At 38.7% G+C, this 20,326-nt stretch overlaps 1 protein-coding gene across 3 annotated transcripts in view; it reads left to right on the top strand.

Moving 5' to 3' along the window:
* LOC134790917 (GTPase-activating protein skywalker) overlaps positions 1 to 20,326 on the top strand; it is a 125,184-nt gene that overhangs the window by 48,936 nt on the left and 55,922 nt on the right. For all 3 annotated transcript variants that reach the window (XM_063761921.1, XM_063761922.1, XM_063761920.1), the window contains exon 4: positions 15,770 to 15,974. In XM_063761921.1, coding sequence (XP_063617991.1) covers positions 15,770 to 15,974 — 205 coding nt within the window. The remainder of the gene's footprint in view (positions 1 to 15,769; positions 15,975 to 20,326) is intronic.

The following is a 20,326-nucleotide window of genomic DNA, read 5'->3' on the forward strand; positions in this document are numbered from 1 at the left end:
ATCGTCCGGCGAACTGGTAATCAGTGGGCCCTGTGGGCCTTTTTAGGATAATACTGCACTAAACTGTATGTGTTCTTATAGTTACGATGGCTAAATTTGTATTTATCGCACGGGAAGTGTCATAGTTCTCTGTAACCTTAATCAGTCCGTCGATATTAGGTGCTATGGGTATAGATATTAAGATTATAATCGAGTAACTGTAGCTTAAGCACTAACCTGGCCTATTTGACTCGATTAGAGCTGCACAATGATATCAAATGGTTTTTAAATTGCTCCACTCGAGAATAATGACACCTTTTAGCTGTCGCTTGAGGTCGAGCTGAGGGCCTACCGCGAACCACATTCGACGTGTTGCCTCTCTGTCGCACTTGTAAATTCGTACGCAAGTGTAACAAAGGGGCAACACGTCGAACGTGGTTCGCGGTAGGCTATGAATTCACACCATCGCCACTGAGACGAAATATGAATAAAAGACTTACGAACAGAATATCACTATCTGTTTTTCCCTGTGTAAAGAAACTGGTTTACCGAGATCTTTCAAAATTCGTCTCTATCGCTTCAATATTGCCAGATTGTTAGAGATGGAAATACACTCGCAAGGAAACATATAACGACGTTTGGAAAAACGCCAAAAAGGTTTAGTTTTTCCATGTTCTGTAGTTGGGAATTTAGATCGTCTCTTGCAAAAACTTTTGCTTAGCTGGGACTAAGCACAAGGGAAACGTTGAATTGAGGAGAATATACGTAAATGTGTAGGGAAATGGAGAGGGAGGGGAGGAGGGTAATTACCCCCCATTGTTCTAAACGGTACACGTGCGATTCACTCAGCCGTATAACGACTCGAGACAATATTGTCGCATGTGCCAACCACCAATCTACTGCTGTCTACGGCTTGACCTACATGTTGGACCTAGATCTAGATATCTAACATCCTTTGCACTTGAGATGTACGATGGTGAACGTTATTCGAGCGTGCTACGTATGTGATGTTATGTCCTAACGTAATATTGACGGTCCGAGTCGTAACTGACCAAATAATTTCGAAATGATCGAACAGTTAAGGCAGATCTTTATCAACAGAGGCATATGGAAGAACCGACGTATTTATGCTGAAAAACAATTCAGAAAAAGATAGTATGTTTAAATTGCCTTTGGGTGAATCTAATGCCATTTCTTATGTACCTAGTCCATCTTCATTGTAAGGTGTGCTTTGACAGCCTGTTGTTTACTTAAGCCACTCAGCTGGATTCAATTTTTTATCTTTGCTCAATGCAATGTAATCATTGGTCACCCAATTGATAAATACATACTTTTCAACTTCACTGCGCTCTAGCCTCGTAACTTTTTCTATATTTTGATACATTTACATTACGCAACATAATTTATTACATTATGTAAATGATTAAAACAGTTACTACACACATTGCAAACCTTGTTTACATATGAAATAAAACTACGTAAACGTTTTATATCGCGTATAATAAATTGAAAATACAGCATTCTGACGTTTCGAACCCTTTACAGCGTTCGTGGTCAACCGGAGAGTGACAACATGATGATATTGCGGTAACCGAAGACAAGTTGTTGTTTACATATTTTCACATCGACCTAGCCCAATCGCGCAAGGCGTTAAATGCATTAACCGCATACGTTATCGCCACTCCAACGGTATCGCATAAAGTATGTCTTTATCGGTAAATTGCACGATTTGCTTTACGATGGCCGCTGTTGTGAATTATCGCTGCCTTCTTTAATGGCGATCTTTATTTTCAAATTGAAAAGAAAAAAAAACACGGCATATTTCTGCCAGGAGTCAGAGGAGACAGCAATGTAGATCCTCTGTTCGTACAGACCACGTATGAGGTACAGAACATTACGGCCCAAAGAATGTGGAATTTACTAGATTCATCGGGCATTATAGTAATGAACTTTAAAGGGCCGCCACAATAGATCACTACTTGGTCGACGTGGCACTCAAAAAGGCCCACAAAACATTGATGCGCTGTGTGACCGCCTCGCTGCTGCCTGCTTCGCGCTCACTAGACTGCGCCCAAGTTTGCACACCGACAACGTCAAGAAGGCATACTTTGGGTACTTCCACTCCATATTATCATATGGTGTAGATCTTTGGGGTGACGCCGCTGACCGTGAAAGAGTCTTCAGACTACAAAAGCGCGCAATCCGTGTAGTAGCCGGCGTCAAATGGGATCATCCAGCCAAAGGGATCATCCATTAATTACGTCACACGAATTTCTAGGTTTTTTTTACCCCTCCCCCCTCCTTGTCACACTTGGTCACATTTTGCAAACCCCTCCCCCCCTGGTGTGACGTCACATTTTAGGCAATTTTGTTTTCAACGAAATCGACAATATTAACTCGGCATGATTTTTTTTAATAAAAAAATATTTTTGATATATAAATATTAGTAATTTTATAACACAACGAAAGTTACATCCAAAATCTCATTATTTAACTGTACAGCGAATAAAAAAATATAAATTAATTTTCGGTTACTGATGAAGTTAAAGTGACATCACAATGTTTGTGACTCCCCCCTCCCCCATATCACAACATGTCACATTTTCTTGACCCCTCCCTCCCCCTAAACGTGTGACGTAATTAATGGATGACCCCAAAGAGCTGTTCATAGGTCAAAAAATCCTAACACTACCTTCCCTTTACATCCTCGAGGTAGCAAAGCTGGTGAGATGTAACTTAGAACAGTTCCAGTCAAACGCTGATGAACCCAAATATCACCTCAGGCGCGGCCAGGAGCTCCGCGCTCCTCGAACGCGGTTGGCCAAGGCAAAAAAGTGTCTCAACTACATCGGTCCTAAAATCTATAATCAAGTCTCCGATGACATAAAGACTGCTAGAAACAATAACTTGTTCGTATCAAAACTGAAATCTTACTTAGTCTCTGCTGCGTATTATTCGTTGCGTGATTTCTTAAGTAAGTAAAAAGTATGTACCTACCTAGTTATTCAAAAAAAAAGTACAAAGTCGAACCACTAACTGTCTACATTCATACTCGACAAAAATAAGCATGTGATATATGTAGGTACCACAAAATTATTGTTTTATATGTAGGTAATTATGTGTGTGATTTACTATTAATAATTGTGATATATTTTTATGATGTGACGTGTAAAATTATTATTTTATAAATAAATTAATTGAATTGAATTGAATTGAATTGAAAACTACAATAATAATAATCTTTATTTGACATAACGTCTCTGTTTTATTTGTAGGTCGTTTTCATTGCTTGATTAGCAAATCCATCTTTTAATATGATAAATTGCTACTATCATTTCGGTAAAGGAAATCACCCCAAGAATACCACGCGACGAGTAAATTCACCAAGGCCTAGGTTCCTCTGGATTGATATGTCAGTCCAAGGATTCATAAACATGTAATGGCAATTGTTTTACTTTATAATGTTGAGCGTAATTTGGTAACGTTACATAGATATGAGTTAACATTAGCTACCTGCTACACGTTTACGTATTATAAATTTTATCTTTTTCTAATTGATTCTCTGTTGCTATCGCGTTACCGTCATAACATCCATTAACTGAAGCAATATTTGTCATTATCAATGTTTGAGGCTGTCTGCTCGCTTAGCTAATTAAATCTCGAGGTCTTTGACCCGTGTTCATGTCAGTTTTGATCGTTATCAGTTTGTCATCTGACACGTTGGAGTGAACCTTGCAATTGTGATCTTACATTTTTAATGCAAAAGGCATTTGGTCTAGTTCCTAAGAGAAAGAACCTACCTAAAAGAGCTGGTCTTAGAAGTGACACATATACACAACACTACGTTACTACGTTTCTTAGGCTGCCTTTGTGCTGAAAAAACCAATAGCAAGAGAACTAGTAGCATTGGTTCTCTTCTCCGCTCCGCTGGATTACAACCAATATTATTGGTTGATTCCTTCACGTCTCCTCTTATCTCCGATTCAGTGGAAAGATAGTCCAGAGGGAGGGAGGGAGGGAGAGGGAGAGACAGATTCGCTAGTGGGTTTTGTTGGTCAAATGAAGAGTTATTATTTTATTAATTTATTCCAACACAGCGTCAAAAACGTTTGTCACTGAAGCTTCTGATGTGATTTTCAAGACAAGTGTCTAAGTATCAAAACTAAACTGATAGATGATATTCATTCTTTTAGTTATTAAAAACGCAACATACAACCCGCAAATGACTTTTAATATATTTGGATATGGATATTCTGATTGTATTTTGTCAGTAAAACTCATAATCAGCAGTCTAAAAGTGTAAAAATTAAATAAGTATGCAGTCTCAAAATACTAAAATAAACATGACTCGTATTGCAAACAACTGATAATGTTCTTATTACGGTTATTATACCTATTCAACACATTTTTCACTCGCTCTCTTGTTGTGGTTCATTTGTATCAGTATAATGAGTGGACCCTTATCTACTTCAATGAAAATTTACGATTATGTACCTAACTGCTTTAATTTCAAACTTCTGTCATTCACTTTTTGGTTTGTTATCGCGTTGTGTTGTGCGTCTCTGTCGTTTGCCACATTAGCAACACAAAAATGTTGGCAAATATGTCGTGTGTTACATGGACCAAACTGCTGTTTAGTGTTAAAGTCTTGGGTAAGTTAGTGACGTCAAGCTGGTTTGTAGAATATTGACGAACTATATTAATGTTTATTATGAGCCCAAATCGTCCCACTGCTGGGCAAAGGCCTCCCTCCTATTCCTCCACGAATCCCTATCCCCCAATCAAATTTCCCACCAGTCGAGGTACGAGTTTGACGCATTTGACAGATCAAAGGCGTCAAGCTTCTCCCGTTGTCTCCGACGACGACGGATAAGCAAGAGTGATAGAGAGGCAGAAACCGAACTTTCGATTGTCGTGTTTCACGGTAGGCCATGTGATTGAGTTAGTGACGCCCTCGACGCAGAGTTTTGCGTAATATTCCCTATTGATAAAATCTCAAAAGGGATTTGGAGAAACACTATCTATTTCTAGATTTTTGTTCCGTCGCGGATTTCTCAAGGAATTACCATTTAATATTGGTATGATTGAGGCAACTTTGCCGACGATATTGTACACTCCCATTGTGCAATGAATCTAACAAACGCATCCGTGTGGTTACGCAAGCGACTTCATTGGGCCCGTCTATTCCTGTACCTTATCTCTGGCCTCTGCCAATATTTATAATGCCAATGCGAAGGCGATGCGAAAACAAGCTTTGATGCTTTATTTTTTTTTAGATTATCAGTAGTAAGAGAATAATCAATACTACCCGAGAGCCGATAGGTAATGAAAACAGCAGATAATCAAAAGGGCAACAAATCCGGGAGTCCTAGATTACAAATCCAGGGCGTTAACCTTTTAGACATGTTGTTTCCACATTATCTTAATAATTTATAATACACTACTTGTTGTAATAACAAACATAATTACACGTATTAGGTTACCGTGTTTTTTTTTGTTTCTATAGCGAATAATATCTATACTCCGACATGTAAATACGTCAGGATTATACGCATGAACACGTTTGTAGACAAGCTGCTAGACAGATAAGCAGACAATATTTACATAGCCAATTAGATGTTTATACTTTATATAAATAATTCAGCCTATATACGTCCCACTGCTGGGCACAGGCCTCCTCTCACTCGCAAGAGGGCTTGGGCTATAGTCCCCACGCTGGCCCAATGCGGATTGGGGACTTCACATACACCTTAGAATTTCTTCACGGATGTATGCAGGTTTCCTCACGATGTTTTCCTTCACCGAAAAGCAAGTGGTAAATATCAAATGATATTTCGTACATAAGTTCCGAAAAACTCATTGGTACGAGCCAGGATTTGAACCCGCGACCTCCGGATTGAAAGTCGGACATCATATCCACTCGGCCACCACCGCTTTTTATTATACTTTAAGCTTGGTCATATTGGATTGTCTTTACATGTATTTAGTTAGACAGCCAGCTAGGCTAGACAAATGCGTAGGTTTTGATATCATACACATAGTATCACACAGTAAATAGTATCAAATTGAATCAAATCATCAAGTCACCGGATTTCGAGATACAGAAGTATGTAGATCCAAAACAATGTGGAGACATGTAGTTGTAAAAGTTATGAGTAAGTTTGATGTAGGTATCCGAAAATGTAAGGTGGAGAAAAGCATGAAAAACTGAACACACCTCGATGTATATAATACCATCGTCCACACTGTTATCTGGCAATACGTAAATAAACCTTATGCTGAGATATAAGGTCAATCAGTTGAACTTAAGCTGTTAGTACTTGGAAGAGAGGTACTCGTCTTGAATCTAGGTTTATATATAAACATTGTCCTGGCGATAACCCTCGTCATATTCGCCAATATCACCAATCAAACTAGTCGGTAAACAACGCCGGGGTTATCGACTGTTTACTGCCTACTGGCTGCAAAGTTGACATTCTGGAGCTTTCTGATAATTTAGTCGTTTAGGCTTGTACACTCATAACAATGTTGATCTATCCTGGACTAGTCCTATCAGTAGGTTGTTCATTGTTCTATTGTTCATTTGACTGAAATCAGCATTCAAGATGAAGCAGAAACTTTAACCAATAATGGTAACCAATGTAGACCGCTTATCAAGGCTAAATTAAAACATCAGTGATCAATACGTTCTTGGCTAAGAATACGTCTTAGAAAGATGTTCTAAAAAAGTCCTAAGCTGCATGGAAACCATCTTGTTCTATAGAAATTTTATTATTATGTTCAATTGTTCATGTAATATCTTAAAAACAACATTCCTGGATAAACATTTCCATTGGTTAATTTTCCTAAACGTATCCTTCATTCAGGAGAATGTAGTCGAGTGTACTGTTTATATATTATGTTTAAGGAAATGCTCTCCTTATGATATATCTCTGTACTGTCATTATCAAACTGTCTATTGATTTGTGTTGCTTCGCGTCGTAGCAGAACAAAGGAATTTGCTTTGTCCCATAAATCAATATATTGAATGATATCTATTATTCTGTTTACGTAGCCTATGATCCGATTGAGGATTGTTACTAAATGCACATAATGTGACATATTATGTCTGCCTACACGTTATTTGATGACATCTATGTAGATTCTTTATTTCTTCCTAAATTAAGTTGAATGTGTATTCATATCGTTAAGGTATATATATGTATATACGAGTATGCCTGATGCATACAACTTGATTAAAGTAGGTAGGTACCTACCAAAGCTACTAAGTACTATCATAAAAAAAACTTCTTACTCGTATATAATATTTTCTCTGGCATTTTTTCTATCATCTTAGCTTTTATCCTTTATGCAACCTCAGCCACTTCCTTTCTCTAGCACAGTTACATTACCAAACTGCACAACGGGACTTAATCGCGTATTTAAGTACTAAAAACTAAATACGCGATTAAGTCCCGTTGTGCAGTTTGATAATGTTTAATAATCGTGAAAGTTTAAATCAGTGTTTTACAGTTACATTACTACCTAAATTATACTTAAATTAAAAAAAATATTAAAGGGTCAATATGCTGGTTTCGGGGAATTGGATTGTTAACAAACTATTAACTGTGGATCTGTTAACATAAATAGTCGCATCTAGAAATTCTTGTGTACACGAATCAACATTATCAATTGTAATTTTAAATGATGTTAATATGTTCGTTTCTAAGTGCTCCAACACTGTTATTTCAGTAGATAACGCAAGAGTGTTTTCAACTATAGAGTTCGGACCGCGAAAGATTTACAATCGCGTTCGCACACGAAGTTATTTCAGACAGAATCCGTCTTGTGGATTTGCTCTGCCGAAAATAGTATCTACAGTATTCGCATGCGTAAATAACGCCGCCAAAACTATTTATTTACACAGCCACACAGGAAAAGTTCTGTAGTTCATTTGCATAACTGGATAAACAATGAATCACTATTGTGATTTGTGATAATGTTATTACTGTTCTGATTTCGAGTCACGTGAGCCGGGATGCAGGAATAACAATGAACGTGGGCGAGGGTTCTTAATTAGTGCAGGCACAACCCCGACGCGACCTCTCGCCACCGACAATCAACGGCTAATTGGATAAAGTGGTCCGACACGAGCTACCGCGAATTTGATGCGAGTAAACTCTTGGTTCACCATCCATAAACCTTATTGCAACGAGATAAGCACCACCAATGGTCAGTATATTGTGCCTTGCTGTTAGTACGGCCTGCTCTGCGACTTTGTTACCAGCACCGTGAATAGATTTATTGACGAAATTTAAAATAGAATCGAGCACTAAAGGAATGTCAAGTCTTTGCTTCATACGGGTCATGTGCTCGTGTGGTTTATTGAGAGTATTTCCAGATCGATTTTATGTTATTTTCCATTCATATGCCGTTTTAAAATCCAAGGCTGGTATGTTGTTGACTTCGTTTCTTGGTGCTGTTCATTACATTCACGTGTCACTCCGATTAAGACGTTATCTCAATCCGAAATATTCTCGCTGACTTTTCATAAGGGCAACTCTTTGATTTTCTTAGTAGAAGTGTCCAAAACCCTTATATCTTTTATTACACAATTCGCAATCAATTCAAAATCTATTTCGTGTTAAAAACAAAGTACGTCCGCCATAAATGTCGGGTTCCCACGAATTTATAGACCCACTAAACTAGTCGAGCAAAATATATTTTCAGCCCAGTAGCGTAATGGGCAAGTGTTGAAAGCACTCGATACAGCGTATTATTCACCGGAGCGTCAAGGTTGATGCAAATGCACTCATAGTTAACCAGATTATTGTAATGGCCGTCCATTCAGCCCACAACAGGTAGAATGCTATTATTGCGCCAGTTATTATTGTCGTTTGCTAATTCCTTTAGGGCTCTTAGTTTGATTACCATTTCCTATTTATCTTTCTCAGTTGCTTAAAGGTTAGCTGGATGAGATCCCTTAATGGGATTAGTTCCTTTCTTTTACACATATATTGTATTATCTCTTAGTTATTTACTTGTTTTGTGCAATAAAGTGTTTTACTACTACTGCTCTTTCACTGTCAGCTTGTCATGTATCTGTATCTTCTGATTTCACTGTCTGTAGCGTACAACATTGTAGTGTATTTCGTTTTATAACCATCTTATCCATACATATTCCGATGCCAAGGGCTTTATGTTTCAATTTATTACCAAACTGCATTAGCTATTTAATTGTGTTGATTTTATTTAGCCATTCAGTATTATCTGATCCATGCAACTGCCAAATCCTGATCAGACGAAGTTATTTAAACCTAGAATTGAACACAGATCCAGAAAGATTTGCAACTCTGCCAAAACGCTATTGTTTTTGTTATTGACTCTTTGTGCACTGTCTTGTTTATCAATGTCATCGCAAATAGTCTCGCTGTGACTAATAGGAACAGGTGTATCTGTCCCTTCCTGTACAGTATTGCCATAATCAGTTTTAATATCTTAGTCCAGATCATTGCCATAATTTGCGTCCGTCGCTATTAAATTTCTATTCACATCTAATTGCTGAAAGAATTTTTTTAAGTCTATAAATTCGATACGATTGCAAAAACACGAAGTCTGAGTGCACCCCACTATCGGCCTCATCTCAAAACTCAAAGTCGCTCAACGAGCTATGGAGAGGGCTATGCTCGGAATTTCTCTACGTGATCGAATCAGAAATGAGGAGATCCGTAGACGAACTAAAGTCACCGACATAGCCCACCGGATTAGCAAGCTGAAGTGGCAATGGGCAGGCCACATTGCACGCAGAGAAGATGGCCGATGGGGTCGAAAAGTGCTCGAGTGGAGACCACGGACTAGCAAGCGCAGCGTAGGACGTCCACCCACAAGATGGACAGACGATCTTGTTAAGGTCGCCGGAAGACGCTGGATGCGGGTCGCTTCCAACCGGCACGTATGGAGGTCCAAGGGGGAGGCCTATGTTCAGCAGTGGACGTCTTATGGCTGAGATGATGAGTGCACCCAAGACATCCAGACGGGCAAAAAAGTGAATTCGTCAAAATTTTTTAAAAATCTTTCCAAAAACAGATTCTATATTACCATATTACAAACAAGAGAGCCTGTTTTCGCAACAAGTTTGTCGTTGTTGAACATAAGCATGTACCTATTAAGAGCATTTTCTTGTAGTTTACGAAAGCGAGAATTGCGATTCTATGCCGATTTAAGAAACGGGCCGCCAATATAAAGTAAAGCTGAGCAATTTAGCCAAAGACCGTTCGATTCCTAAAAACCTTACGCGAAAACAGGTTCGATATTATAAACAATAGCCTGTTTTCGAAACGGGTTTGTCGTTCGTGTGGGCGGCCTTGAGCCGCGAAGGACGACCGGCGCGCGCGCCGGGGGCGTGGCGCGCACGCGAGTCGTGCTCATCCGCGCAGTTTCTTACCGAGATTCATTTTATACTAATTGCTCGTGCTGTTTCCTTATGAATTAATGATTAGCTTTGCCAGTCTTATGTGGTTTTGCAATAGATTTGCTAATAAACGAGAGTTCCGTGTACGTGTTTTAATATAATGCGGTTTCTATTGTATTTACTTTTACACGTGCTAATTCATGTTGCATAAAAGGTGAAAAACCTTAATCCATCGAATGTGTAGATACATCATTTCTTTTGACGTTAACGACATACAACAATAGACTAATTAATAATAATATTGTTGTATGCATACATTAAACATTTCTCACATTTCTTTACAGTGATTTTTACATAAGATTTACCCATATTGATATAACATTTACCGCCAATGTTTAATCATAGATGTACATCTATAAATTGAAATAAATGATTCCAACAAAAACAAGATTATAAGTGTACCTTATCTACTACTCTACATCAATTCAACTCAAAAATACTTAAGTAAGTACAAACAAAATACGCCTGACACAAGTAAAGTCGCATGAACAGAGAATCCCATCTCAAGGCCAACATTCAGAACTAGCCTATTTGCGCGTAACAAGACACAAAAAGTGGACGCACGCCACGCAATTCATTATACAAGGGGCCCGGACGCGACGCGATGGAAATAGTAAATAGATTGCGAACGCGACCAGACTCCGTTGCCTTCGTTACTTAGTCTGTTACTGACGGGGTCGATGTTCCATGATTCTCATTTCTTTTCCAACTGTCTATCGCGTAGGGAAGTTGCCCAGGGTCACATCCTCCGACCAGTTTTGTTTATAGGAAATGCTTTAGTTATTGTGTGGTTCCTATCATCTTTATTTTGTAAGGTTAACAGAAGATATAATTTAATGTGATGTACATAAATAAATTGCAAATGCGACCAGACTCCGCTGGCTTCATTGCTTCGTCTGTTACTAACGTTCGGGGTCGAAGTTCCACGGTTTTCATTTGCTTTCGAAGCGATTATTGGTTTCCAAAAGGGAGTTGCCTAGGGTGGTATTTTTGGACCTATTTTGTTCAAAAGAAAGGCTTTAGTTGTTGTAGGGTTAGTTCGTAACTTCGTTAATTTGTAAGGTTGACAATAGAAGTTAGCATTTAGTATGATGTAAAGTAGTCTGGAATATTCAGAAGTTACAAAATTTTTATATTAGTTGCAATTGTATTTTCAAAGCCAAAAGTATAAGTTATCTTCAAGTTACAAAACTCATTTTGCAAAGCCTAACATCTAGTCCGTTTTCACTGATTTGTGATCTAAATAGTTGTAAAATATTAACCACCATACCCAATGGAAACCTCTGATAATTCGTGGTTGTCCGCCGAGTTGACGTCGCCATCCCATTAATATTTCGAGGCGTGTTCGTGACGTAAGCCGACTGGTTTTAAAGAATTCCAACACGATAGCGAAGGCTTGCAGTGCTGCAGTGTCATATCATATCTGCTTCAGTTTTTACACCTTTTTTTATTGCGCATAATCTTTGTAGATACTGCCTTTACGACTGTATTATCATCGCGTTTTTCGATTGTGTTTTGGTTGTTAAAGTTCCAATTTCACTTAAACATACCAATAATTCACAAACATTTTTCTAATTTCAAATGAATATCCAGATCGATGCTTCATATTTGGCATTTGTTTAATGCCAACCTACTCAAATGTCTGGAGTATTTGATCCTCTATATAGCTTTCTGTTTCAGCGAATTAAACACAAGTTTGGAAATTAAATAATAAAGCAGACAGCAGCTGCAAACGAAATGGTTTCTTTACGTCTAAAACCTTTCTTAAAGTTTGCAATGTTTTGTCGAGTTTGCGACTTGTTTTTGTTCTACTTTGGCTTACTTGATTGAGCTAAGATGTGTTTAATCTTATCTAATCAAAATTAGGTTATGTTTACTCTTTACAGCTTTGAGCTTGAGTCTTATTAAAAATTCACGGGAAGTTCCTCCCATGCATATGCTTAAACTTCTTTTTATTAGAAAAAAAATAAATTAATCTTTTGTGGCTTTATTTATGTAACATGTTGTTGAGTTATAAAGTGAAACTTCAAACACGAAATGGCAAGGAACTTGTATCTGAAATTAAATTTTAAAGGTGAGTGTAAAACTCGGGTGTATGTATATTGTAGCTGTAAAACGAAATTTTGGTATTGATGCAAGAATTTCGCAGAATACTTGATATAAGCTTCTTCTTCTTCTTCTTAGTCGGTACACTCTTGCCAGAGTGGTCGTGGTCATCATTGTGAATCTCGATGAGTGATGATCTTGCTAATACGGCGCCATTCGTCGCGGACTGCAGCTTTCCGGACTGCAGATATAAGCTACACTAGGTCAAACTTAGGATAACACAGAAAACAATCTTTTATCAGTTCTTATTTACAAATGGCATAACGACTTTTTATGTGCAGTCTGGATTTACTTCAATCGTTTCTTAATCCGTGTTATCGCGAATTCGCCAGCTGAGTGCTAAAAAAAGATTTTGCCGACCGCCAAGAACTGGGTTCGGACTGTTTCGGAGACAAACGACTATTGCTCGCATTCGAATTTTGTCGACGATGCCGATGCCGGCACCGCCAGTCATTGACCCGTATTTGCGCAACGCATATCTTCAAACCGATGCTCCTTATCTCAGGCCACGTGACTCTTCATTCTAGAAACGACCAGAAATCTGCTGATCGAAGCTTGTTTTAGAAAGTGGAAGTTAATGAAAACATGTTATCTACTCACGAAAATATTGATCTTAACGTATGTTTGAACATCAGCAACGAAACTGATAACGGCTGACGTGAGGTACAAGCCTCTAAAGATAATGATAAACTTTTTGATACATTTAAATTTAGTATTTAAGGCAAACTACATAACGATTGAGAATGTTCCAACTTTCAACAAACATGTAACAAAATGTAGTAAATAACTTTTTAAAGTGGTAGTTTATTACATTGTAATTACTTCTTGTGCTGTGTATTTTAACATACAAGATCTTTGAATTTATTTATCTTACGACAAATAGGTCAATTGCTTCTAAATTAGATATCGGAGAATCAGCAGTCTCATGCGTTCTATAAATAGAAGAAGTAAACAGTGAAATAAACTGAAGAAATATAAAATTCAAAAGTTTGCTCAGATGCTCAGACCTTTTCTTGTCATTACTCGCGGTACTAAAGAGAATTTGAATACGAAAAGGTCTGAAAACTTGTACAAAGGAATGAAAACATTACGCAGACAAAGCAAACTCGGTCGGGCAGTGTAGCCAGGCAAAATGTTTGTATGTCTCGACGGCCTTGCTCGCAAAGTGGATAATCACGGCTCAACTCGTGAATGTGTCGGCTCTAGATTGGATAACAAATTTATGTGTGTTTACGAATCAATTTGCATGTTCATACAAAAGATCCCCGATTCGAAAATATATTTGCAGCGCGATCGTGACTCCACAGAGCGACGGCAGCTTTATAGAAGGCGGAAATTAAGGGATCATCATCAAGCCTCGGCTTCCATTACGATATATCTCTCGGCAATTGTTCGTTTGTGTTCCACATAGTGCTGGCAACAACTCGAGTCCTTAGACTCCTTTTAAAGAGTAGACTTAGGTTTTTAGACTGGTATTAATTCAATATCGGTGCCTGAGTTCCTTTAAACTTGCTAGAAAGACTTATGTAGAAGAGATTGTAGAGTTAGAGACTTAAAGTATTATTACAATGTTTAAGACACGACGTCTTTACTCTCTAACCTAACGCTTTTAATGACGACGATTTTCCTTGTTCTTATTTTGATAGATTGTCTGATAGAGTTTATGACAGATTATATCGGGCTCTAGTGTTTTGAGTCACTCTTAAAAACGTATCTGTAAAGGATTGGGACTCAAGGTTCTAAAGATTCTGTAGTTTTTTTTAATACAGTATCTCCTAAAAATAAGAACAGTTCTTGTTGTTCGTCGAGTTCTTCAAATCCACATTCATAAGATTCGAGTTCCCACCGACAGCAACACTAGTTCCATGAGTAAGCGCTCGAATGAATCCTTCCTCTTGATGGGAACATCGTAGGTACATACACTTGTATCCTCCGCTTTAAAAAGTAACTTTATCTGTCCGTTGCGAATTTCAATTGGCTCTTTTAAACCAGAATCAATTTAACATTTACTGGCGCATACTGGTACATACACTCTCAAACAAGACGAAACGCAATAGCATGGTGGGTAATTGTAAAGTATATTTAATTATGAAGTTTCTAACACATAGATCTGCCGGTAACCGGGTTACCGTTAGAAAGTATCATAAAGATATAGTCCATTTAGCTGCTCATTGTGGCAATATAAATTGAATTACCGTATCAGTAACCGGATGTGGTTAACGTAATATCGGTTACTAAAACTAGCTCTTTTGTTCTTGTGTTAATATCTATATCTCCACAATAAAGAAGTCTGATGAAAAATGTTTGAAGACTAAGTCATCTGTAAATTCGAGTACTAATTTATTAATGTTTATGGGTTATACTTATAGTGGGTTAATTACTTATATACTGTTAATGCTATATGTTCCCCATAATTTGCTTTACAAAGACGTACCTACGTACAGTCAAAGAATTTCAGCACAATTTCGTACCTTGTCACATTGAAAATAATATATGGAAGCTGCTAGGGACCTTATACTATTTTCACTGTGACAAATTACGAAATGGTCCTGAAATTAAATTCCTTGACTGGACCTACAATATTTATTTTGATATACATATATATAGTGATTTGGTCTTTGCTGCATTATTGCCCCACAAAATCTGCCCATAACGCAGATTTCATTGCCATACCTACCTATGAGTAAAAGGCGACTAAAAGGCACACACTCACTGCGCTTTAAAAATAAACTGATGCATTATACTGCCCATCATAAACTCCTCCTCCTTGCTTCGTTCTCCTCAGTGCTGAGGGTCGTGATCTCCTAGTGGAGCACATGATTCGGATTGCAGATTTCCAGCCTATCCGATCCCTTGCGACTTCTAAGGCATCATGGACCTTCATGGATAGCGATTTGCTAACCTGGTCGGACCATCGCGTTGGACTGCGGCCCCTTCTCTTTCCTTCCACCAAACCTGTGACCATTAGCTTTTCCAGGTTGTCTCCAGTCTTCCTGGCTATGTGCCCGAAGAACTCAAGTACTCTCCGGAGACTTGTGGTTGAGAGCCTAGTGGTTACTCCGAGCTCCTTGAGTATAGAGGCGTTGGTCCGGTGTTCGGTCCAAGATATCTAGGCATATCTGCCGCCAGCACCACATTTCAAAGGCATCAATGCGTTTCCTATCCATCATAAACTAAGCTAGTTATTTTGTTTTACTTTTCAGATATTAATTTTAGCTTATGCTTTGTCCCCAGGTGTTCGGAACAGTGGAGTTACCGGACAAGCCAATCATGCTCCCACCTTTCGTGGAGGCAACGCACTGCCTCGGCTACCACCTGACTCGCAAGGGCCGCGCGGTCGCCGATCGGGTCGTCTCCGTGCTAGGCTATGCCTGCCCCGACATCACGTACAGCCCCAGCCTTTATCCCATCACGGCTGCCCTGCTACACTTCATGCCTGGTAAGTTTTACGATAAGCAATACTGAAAGTCTACTGCGAACATCTAAAATCTAAATTTCATTATCTGCTATAGGAAACTATCATCGCTCAAATATCCAAGAGTGCCGGACAGGCAGGTAATGAAAATTCTATGTTCGCTGCAGGCCTTCTTATAGTTACATAAAAAAAAACACTCCTTTTCCATAGACGCATCTTAGCACGGTCCGTATTGTATCAAAGACCGGGATCCGGCACATTATTGTAACAAATAACAACTGGAGTTAGTCCTAGTTTTGACTAAAACATTGCATCACATCTTTCAACCCCGAAGGGAAACTGAGCTTTGTTGCAAAGTGAGTAGGATGACGGATAAATTTAATGCTTCCTGCCTCAAATTAATTCATATGTCAATAGCAATTTAGCAATTCACGAAAAATGGACGATGCGGATTGTTTATTAAAAAATTTGTTCATTGAATTTCCAATTAGTTTGTTCAGTCAGTTAGCTTCTGGCCAATTGACTAAAAAATTCAAAGCTAGGGACAGTAGTGACCTATAAAATGAAACGAATTCTTTATACCAGCAGTATTTAATAATTCTCTGTGTATATAAACTTCTAGGCCGCTTTTCGGAGGCTAGATATAAAATTTTAATTTATTTCTTACGTTTGCAAACTGGTTTGGTGTAATAAATCATAAGTCATGTTCGAATAATGTATAATGCTGGGAATACTTGTTATCGTAGGTTGCGACCTTTCCGATGGCTTGTTATCATAACCGCGTTACGAATCGAGCGGAGATAAGTTATTTATAGCGAGCTGCGTTAACAACATATTGTACACAATCTTGTCTTGATTCTCTCTAAATAATTAGTCATCGTCATCGCTTATCTTTACCGCGATAAACTTCATAATGACTGCTTTAAGATCAACCACATCGACCATTATTATAAAGACGAGTTCTTTGTTGTGATGTTATTGTACCTATAATTGTTGGGAAAAGGGATACATGTTCTTATTTCTGTTTAATCGGTTCTCCTTACCGGATATACGTATACTTCTAAAATACGATTCATAAAATGCTATACGTTTTATCACCTGTTTCCTTCACCGTTTTAAATTTCTATGATTAGTTCGTACAGTGTACACAAGCTCGTTTAAGAATTGTAAAAGTTTAACGCCGCCTGTTACTTTTATTTTGCCAAGAAATCAGTGTAAACAGACGTGAACCGGTTACGAAGCATCGATTCAGGAGCAGAGGCGTCACCGAGTTTTACGTCGCTGTCGGACTAATTCAGTAATGAGTGCGAGGGGCGATAATTGAACTCGGCAATAGGCAAATTGCCGGAGGACTCTCCTGTCTGCAACTGCGTCACTATCTCACAAACTGCAAACAATATTCAACTCTGTTCCATCTGTTTATGTACAATAATCCCTTAGGTAATCGTAGTATCTTCCATCGATCTCATCAAGATCTGAATTGGACTCTCGCGCTGCGTCCCAGAGTTCGGAATGCATATTGCTATTTGGCTTCCCACCGCAGGGACCCCATCAGGAACGTCGCAGATTTGCATTCCGTGCGTCGTGCTTGCCAATTTGAACCCGCTTCCTACTCTCTCATGCAATTGTGAGGAATGCGAACACGCTTGTGATCGATACGCTGTTATTTTCGTATCCTATTTCGCTAAATTGATCTTGATCGATGTCTATCAGACAATATGAATTGGGATAAGTAAGAACGTGCCGTCACACCGTCCGACACGTGAGGAGGCGGTAACTCGGGTTGCGCCGGCGTATCAATTTGGCCGCCGGATGGCTAGAAAAGTGACAATTTCCTCCATTCTCCTCCGTCACATCATTTATGATATCCCAGCATACAAAATGCACCAACATTAACAAGAAGCATCTCTTTGTGCGATATATTGTTATTTTGTTCCAACTTGCCGCTTATGGATGACTCGTGTAAACAATGCATACATTAATCAACGCCACATAATGTAATATCATGGGAACCGGCGTGAAATAGTCCTGACAATGGACTCTCTGTGGAGTTTCATAGGGCTTTATTCATCGGGGAGTTACGTAATGTACATGCGACGCACGGTTCGTGAATCTTTTCGTCGCATTTATTTTTGTGTGCGCTGATTTAATTAATGGCATGCGAGTTTAAGTCATTAAAGTCTTGGAATAACACGTCGATTTTGGCTCGTGTTTAGCATGCGTCGAAAAACACCGGTGGAATGTTTTTATTATTGTCGCCGAGTCAATGTCGTTAGATAATTATTTTCGAACATTCCCCGGCCGTGACACTGGCGTTATCATACAACGCCGAGATACTGGGGGAGTTTAGACCGCGACATCGTTTTCGCGCAAAAAATAACGCAGTTTCTAATAGTATCGCCAAAGATACATTGATTGAGTAAGATGCGTAAAATCTAAGACAATTTCTTGTTTCGAATTTGACAGGTAAACGAGATGGCGCTTTACAGCTCCATACATTTTGCGGTAACTCTTATTGTCAAAAGTTGACGTTAGACGATTCAGTGGCAAACATATGGCGCAGTACAGCGCCATCTGCTTTGGATATCGACACGGGGCACGTTTTTTTCTTACACTACCTCTCTACTATAATCAATTCTCTTTGGTATCGCATAAAATCGCTGGGTTTAGTGGTTGGCTTCCGGCCAGGCTTGGCACCGCACGGTCTTGGAACAAGTGTCGCTACGGGATCCTTGTTTTCATGTATTTGTACCGCTCCGAACGATGCTTACCGATGATTTAGATATAACCTCTTTGTTAGCGTGCCTCTGCACTTGTTATTTATTTCATCTCGTAAATCTTAAATCGATTGTATGCTCTGAAAATTCCGGAACGAGAATGTCAGAAGCGAAAGCCAGATGCTCGGCGCATTTATAATGCGTTCATTCAATTAAAAAATCTTATTGAAATTCGATTCCGTGTGCGATTCTGCGACAAAGGTTGAAGGGTCGTGCAAAAACGTTGTATAAAACACTCATTACATGCTGTTTGTCGCGGACCTGTCGGAGCGCGACCAGCCTTCCTCTTCCGGTAAAGTGCTTTAATTAATTCACCTTTGTACTTCGCTTACACGGGCCTCAGATCTTTTTCATCAGCTTTCCCAAATTACACGACCGAGTCGTCTTTTTGAACCCTTTTTGTTTGAGTCACAGAATGTTTGTTTGGGACAGGTGGTAACAATTTAATTCACTCATTGTAATTATTCGATTGCGTGGGTTCATTTGTTTTCAAACTACTTTGTTTTTTGTTTTTCTTGCAACCAACTGAAGCATGTTTTTGAGGATGGCTGAGAGAGTTGAGAATATACTGCCTGTTCCAGTCATTTGGCCTTATTCTTACCATAAACATTTTTTTTTACTATCGGACTTTTACCCCCAGGGTAGCGATAGTATCTTATTGCGTGACCATGTCGCATGCAGCTATCACTAAACGAAATAGTAAATACTGCTTATCGGAGTTGCCCCCTACGTAAACAGGAGTTACGCGCACTGTTTTCTCATGTATTAGAGAATTTACTATTACTAAACCGACGCTGAATAACCGAATATAAAATATTTAAATACTTTTCTTCAATGTCAACAATTTCATGTTAATAATTTTCCTTTGAAATGAAGCGTAGTTTTGCAGTACATTTACCCAAACGATCAGGACGGAGTTTTCCGGGAATAAATAATACCTACATGAAAAGGGTCATATATCATCGAAAACATAATATTGGAAGATGTACTCGTAATATTATGAGAAGTAATAAATGGTTTTAAAATTACTCACCACAATACAATACAAACACTGTTTATTGCACATCTCAATAAAAGAAATTAATACAAAAACTTCCTTCCTTCCTTTTACAATACTTCATTATTGTAAAAGGAAACTTAATTAGATTATATTTTGACATTTATCTCAAACCCAGTTTTCCATAGGCGAATTTCTAAAAACGGAGTGCATCGTAGACCTCAACATAAGACACGACGCGCGACATTTTCCACCTCGTTGATAAAGACAATATCATTGTTAAGCACACATCCTCCCCTCCCAAGGTTAATACATCGCCTCATAACCCAGAACACAACCCATCTCGGCAATAAACGAGTATATTATCCACTAGAGCCGCCCACGGCTGTCGGATGACATAATTCAGACCTAGGACATGACACACCCGGCAATCTAAGTCGATTGGATGAATGGGGTGATATGATACTGAGTACTGTTGTGTAATTAGCTTTCCGAAAGTGTTACTTTGAAAATCTCCATTTTTCTTACGTTACGGTAAAGTCACTGCCACTTCGTAACTTGTTATAGTGACAGAAATCCGCTATGGATCTCATATTATTGTT

Source organism: Cydia splendana, chromosome 5 (assembly GCF_910591565.1).
Source record: "Cydia splendana chromosome 5, ilCydSple1.2, whole genome shotgun sequence".
Classification (NCBI taxonomy): domain Eukaryota; kingdom Metazoa; phylum Arthropoda; class Insecta; order Lepidoptera; family Tortricidae; genus Cydia; species Cydia splendana.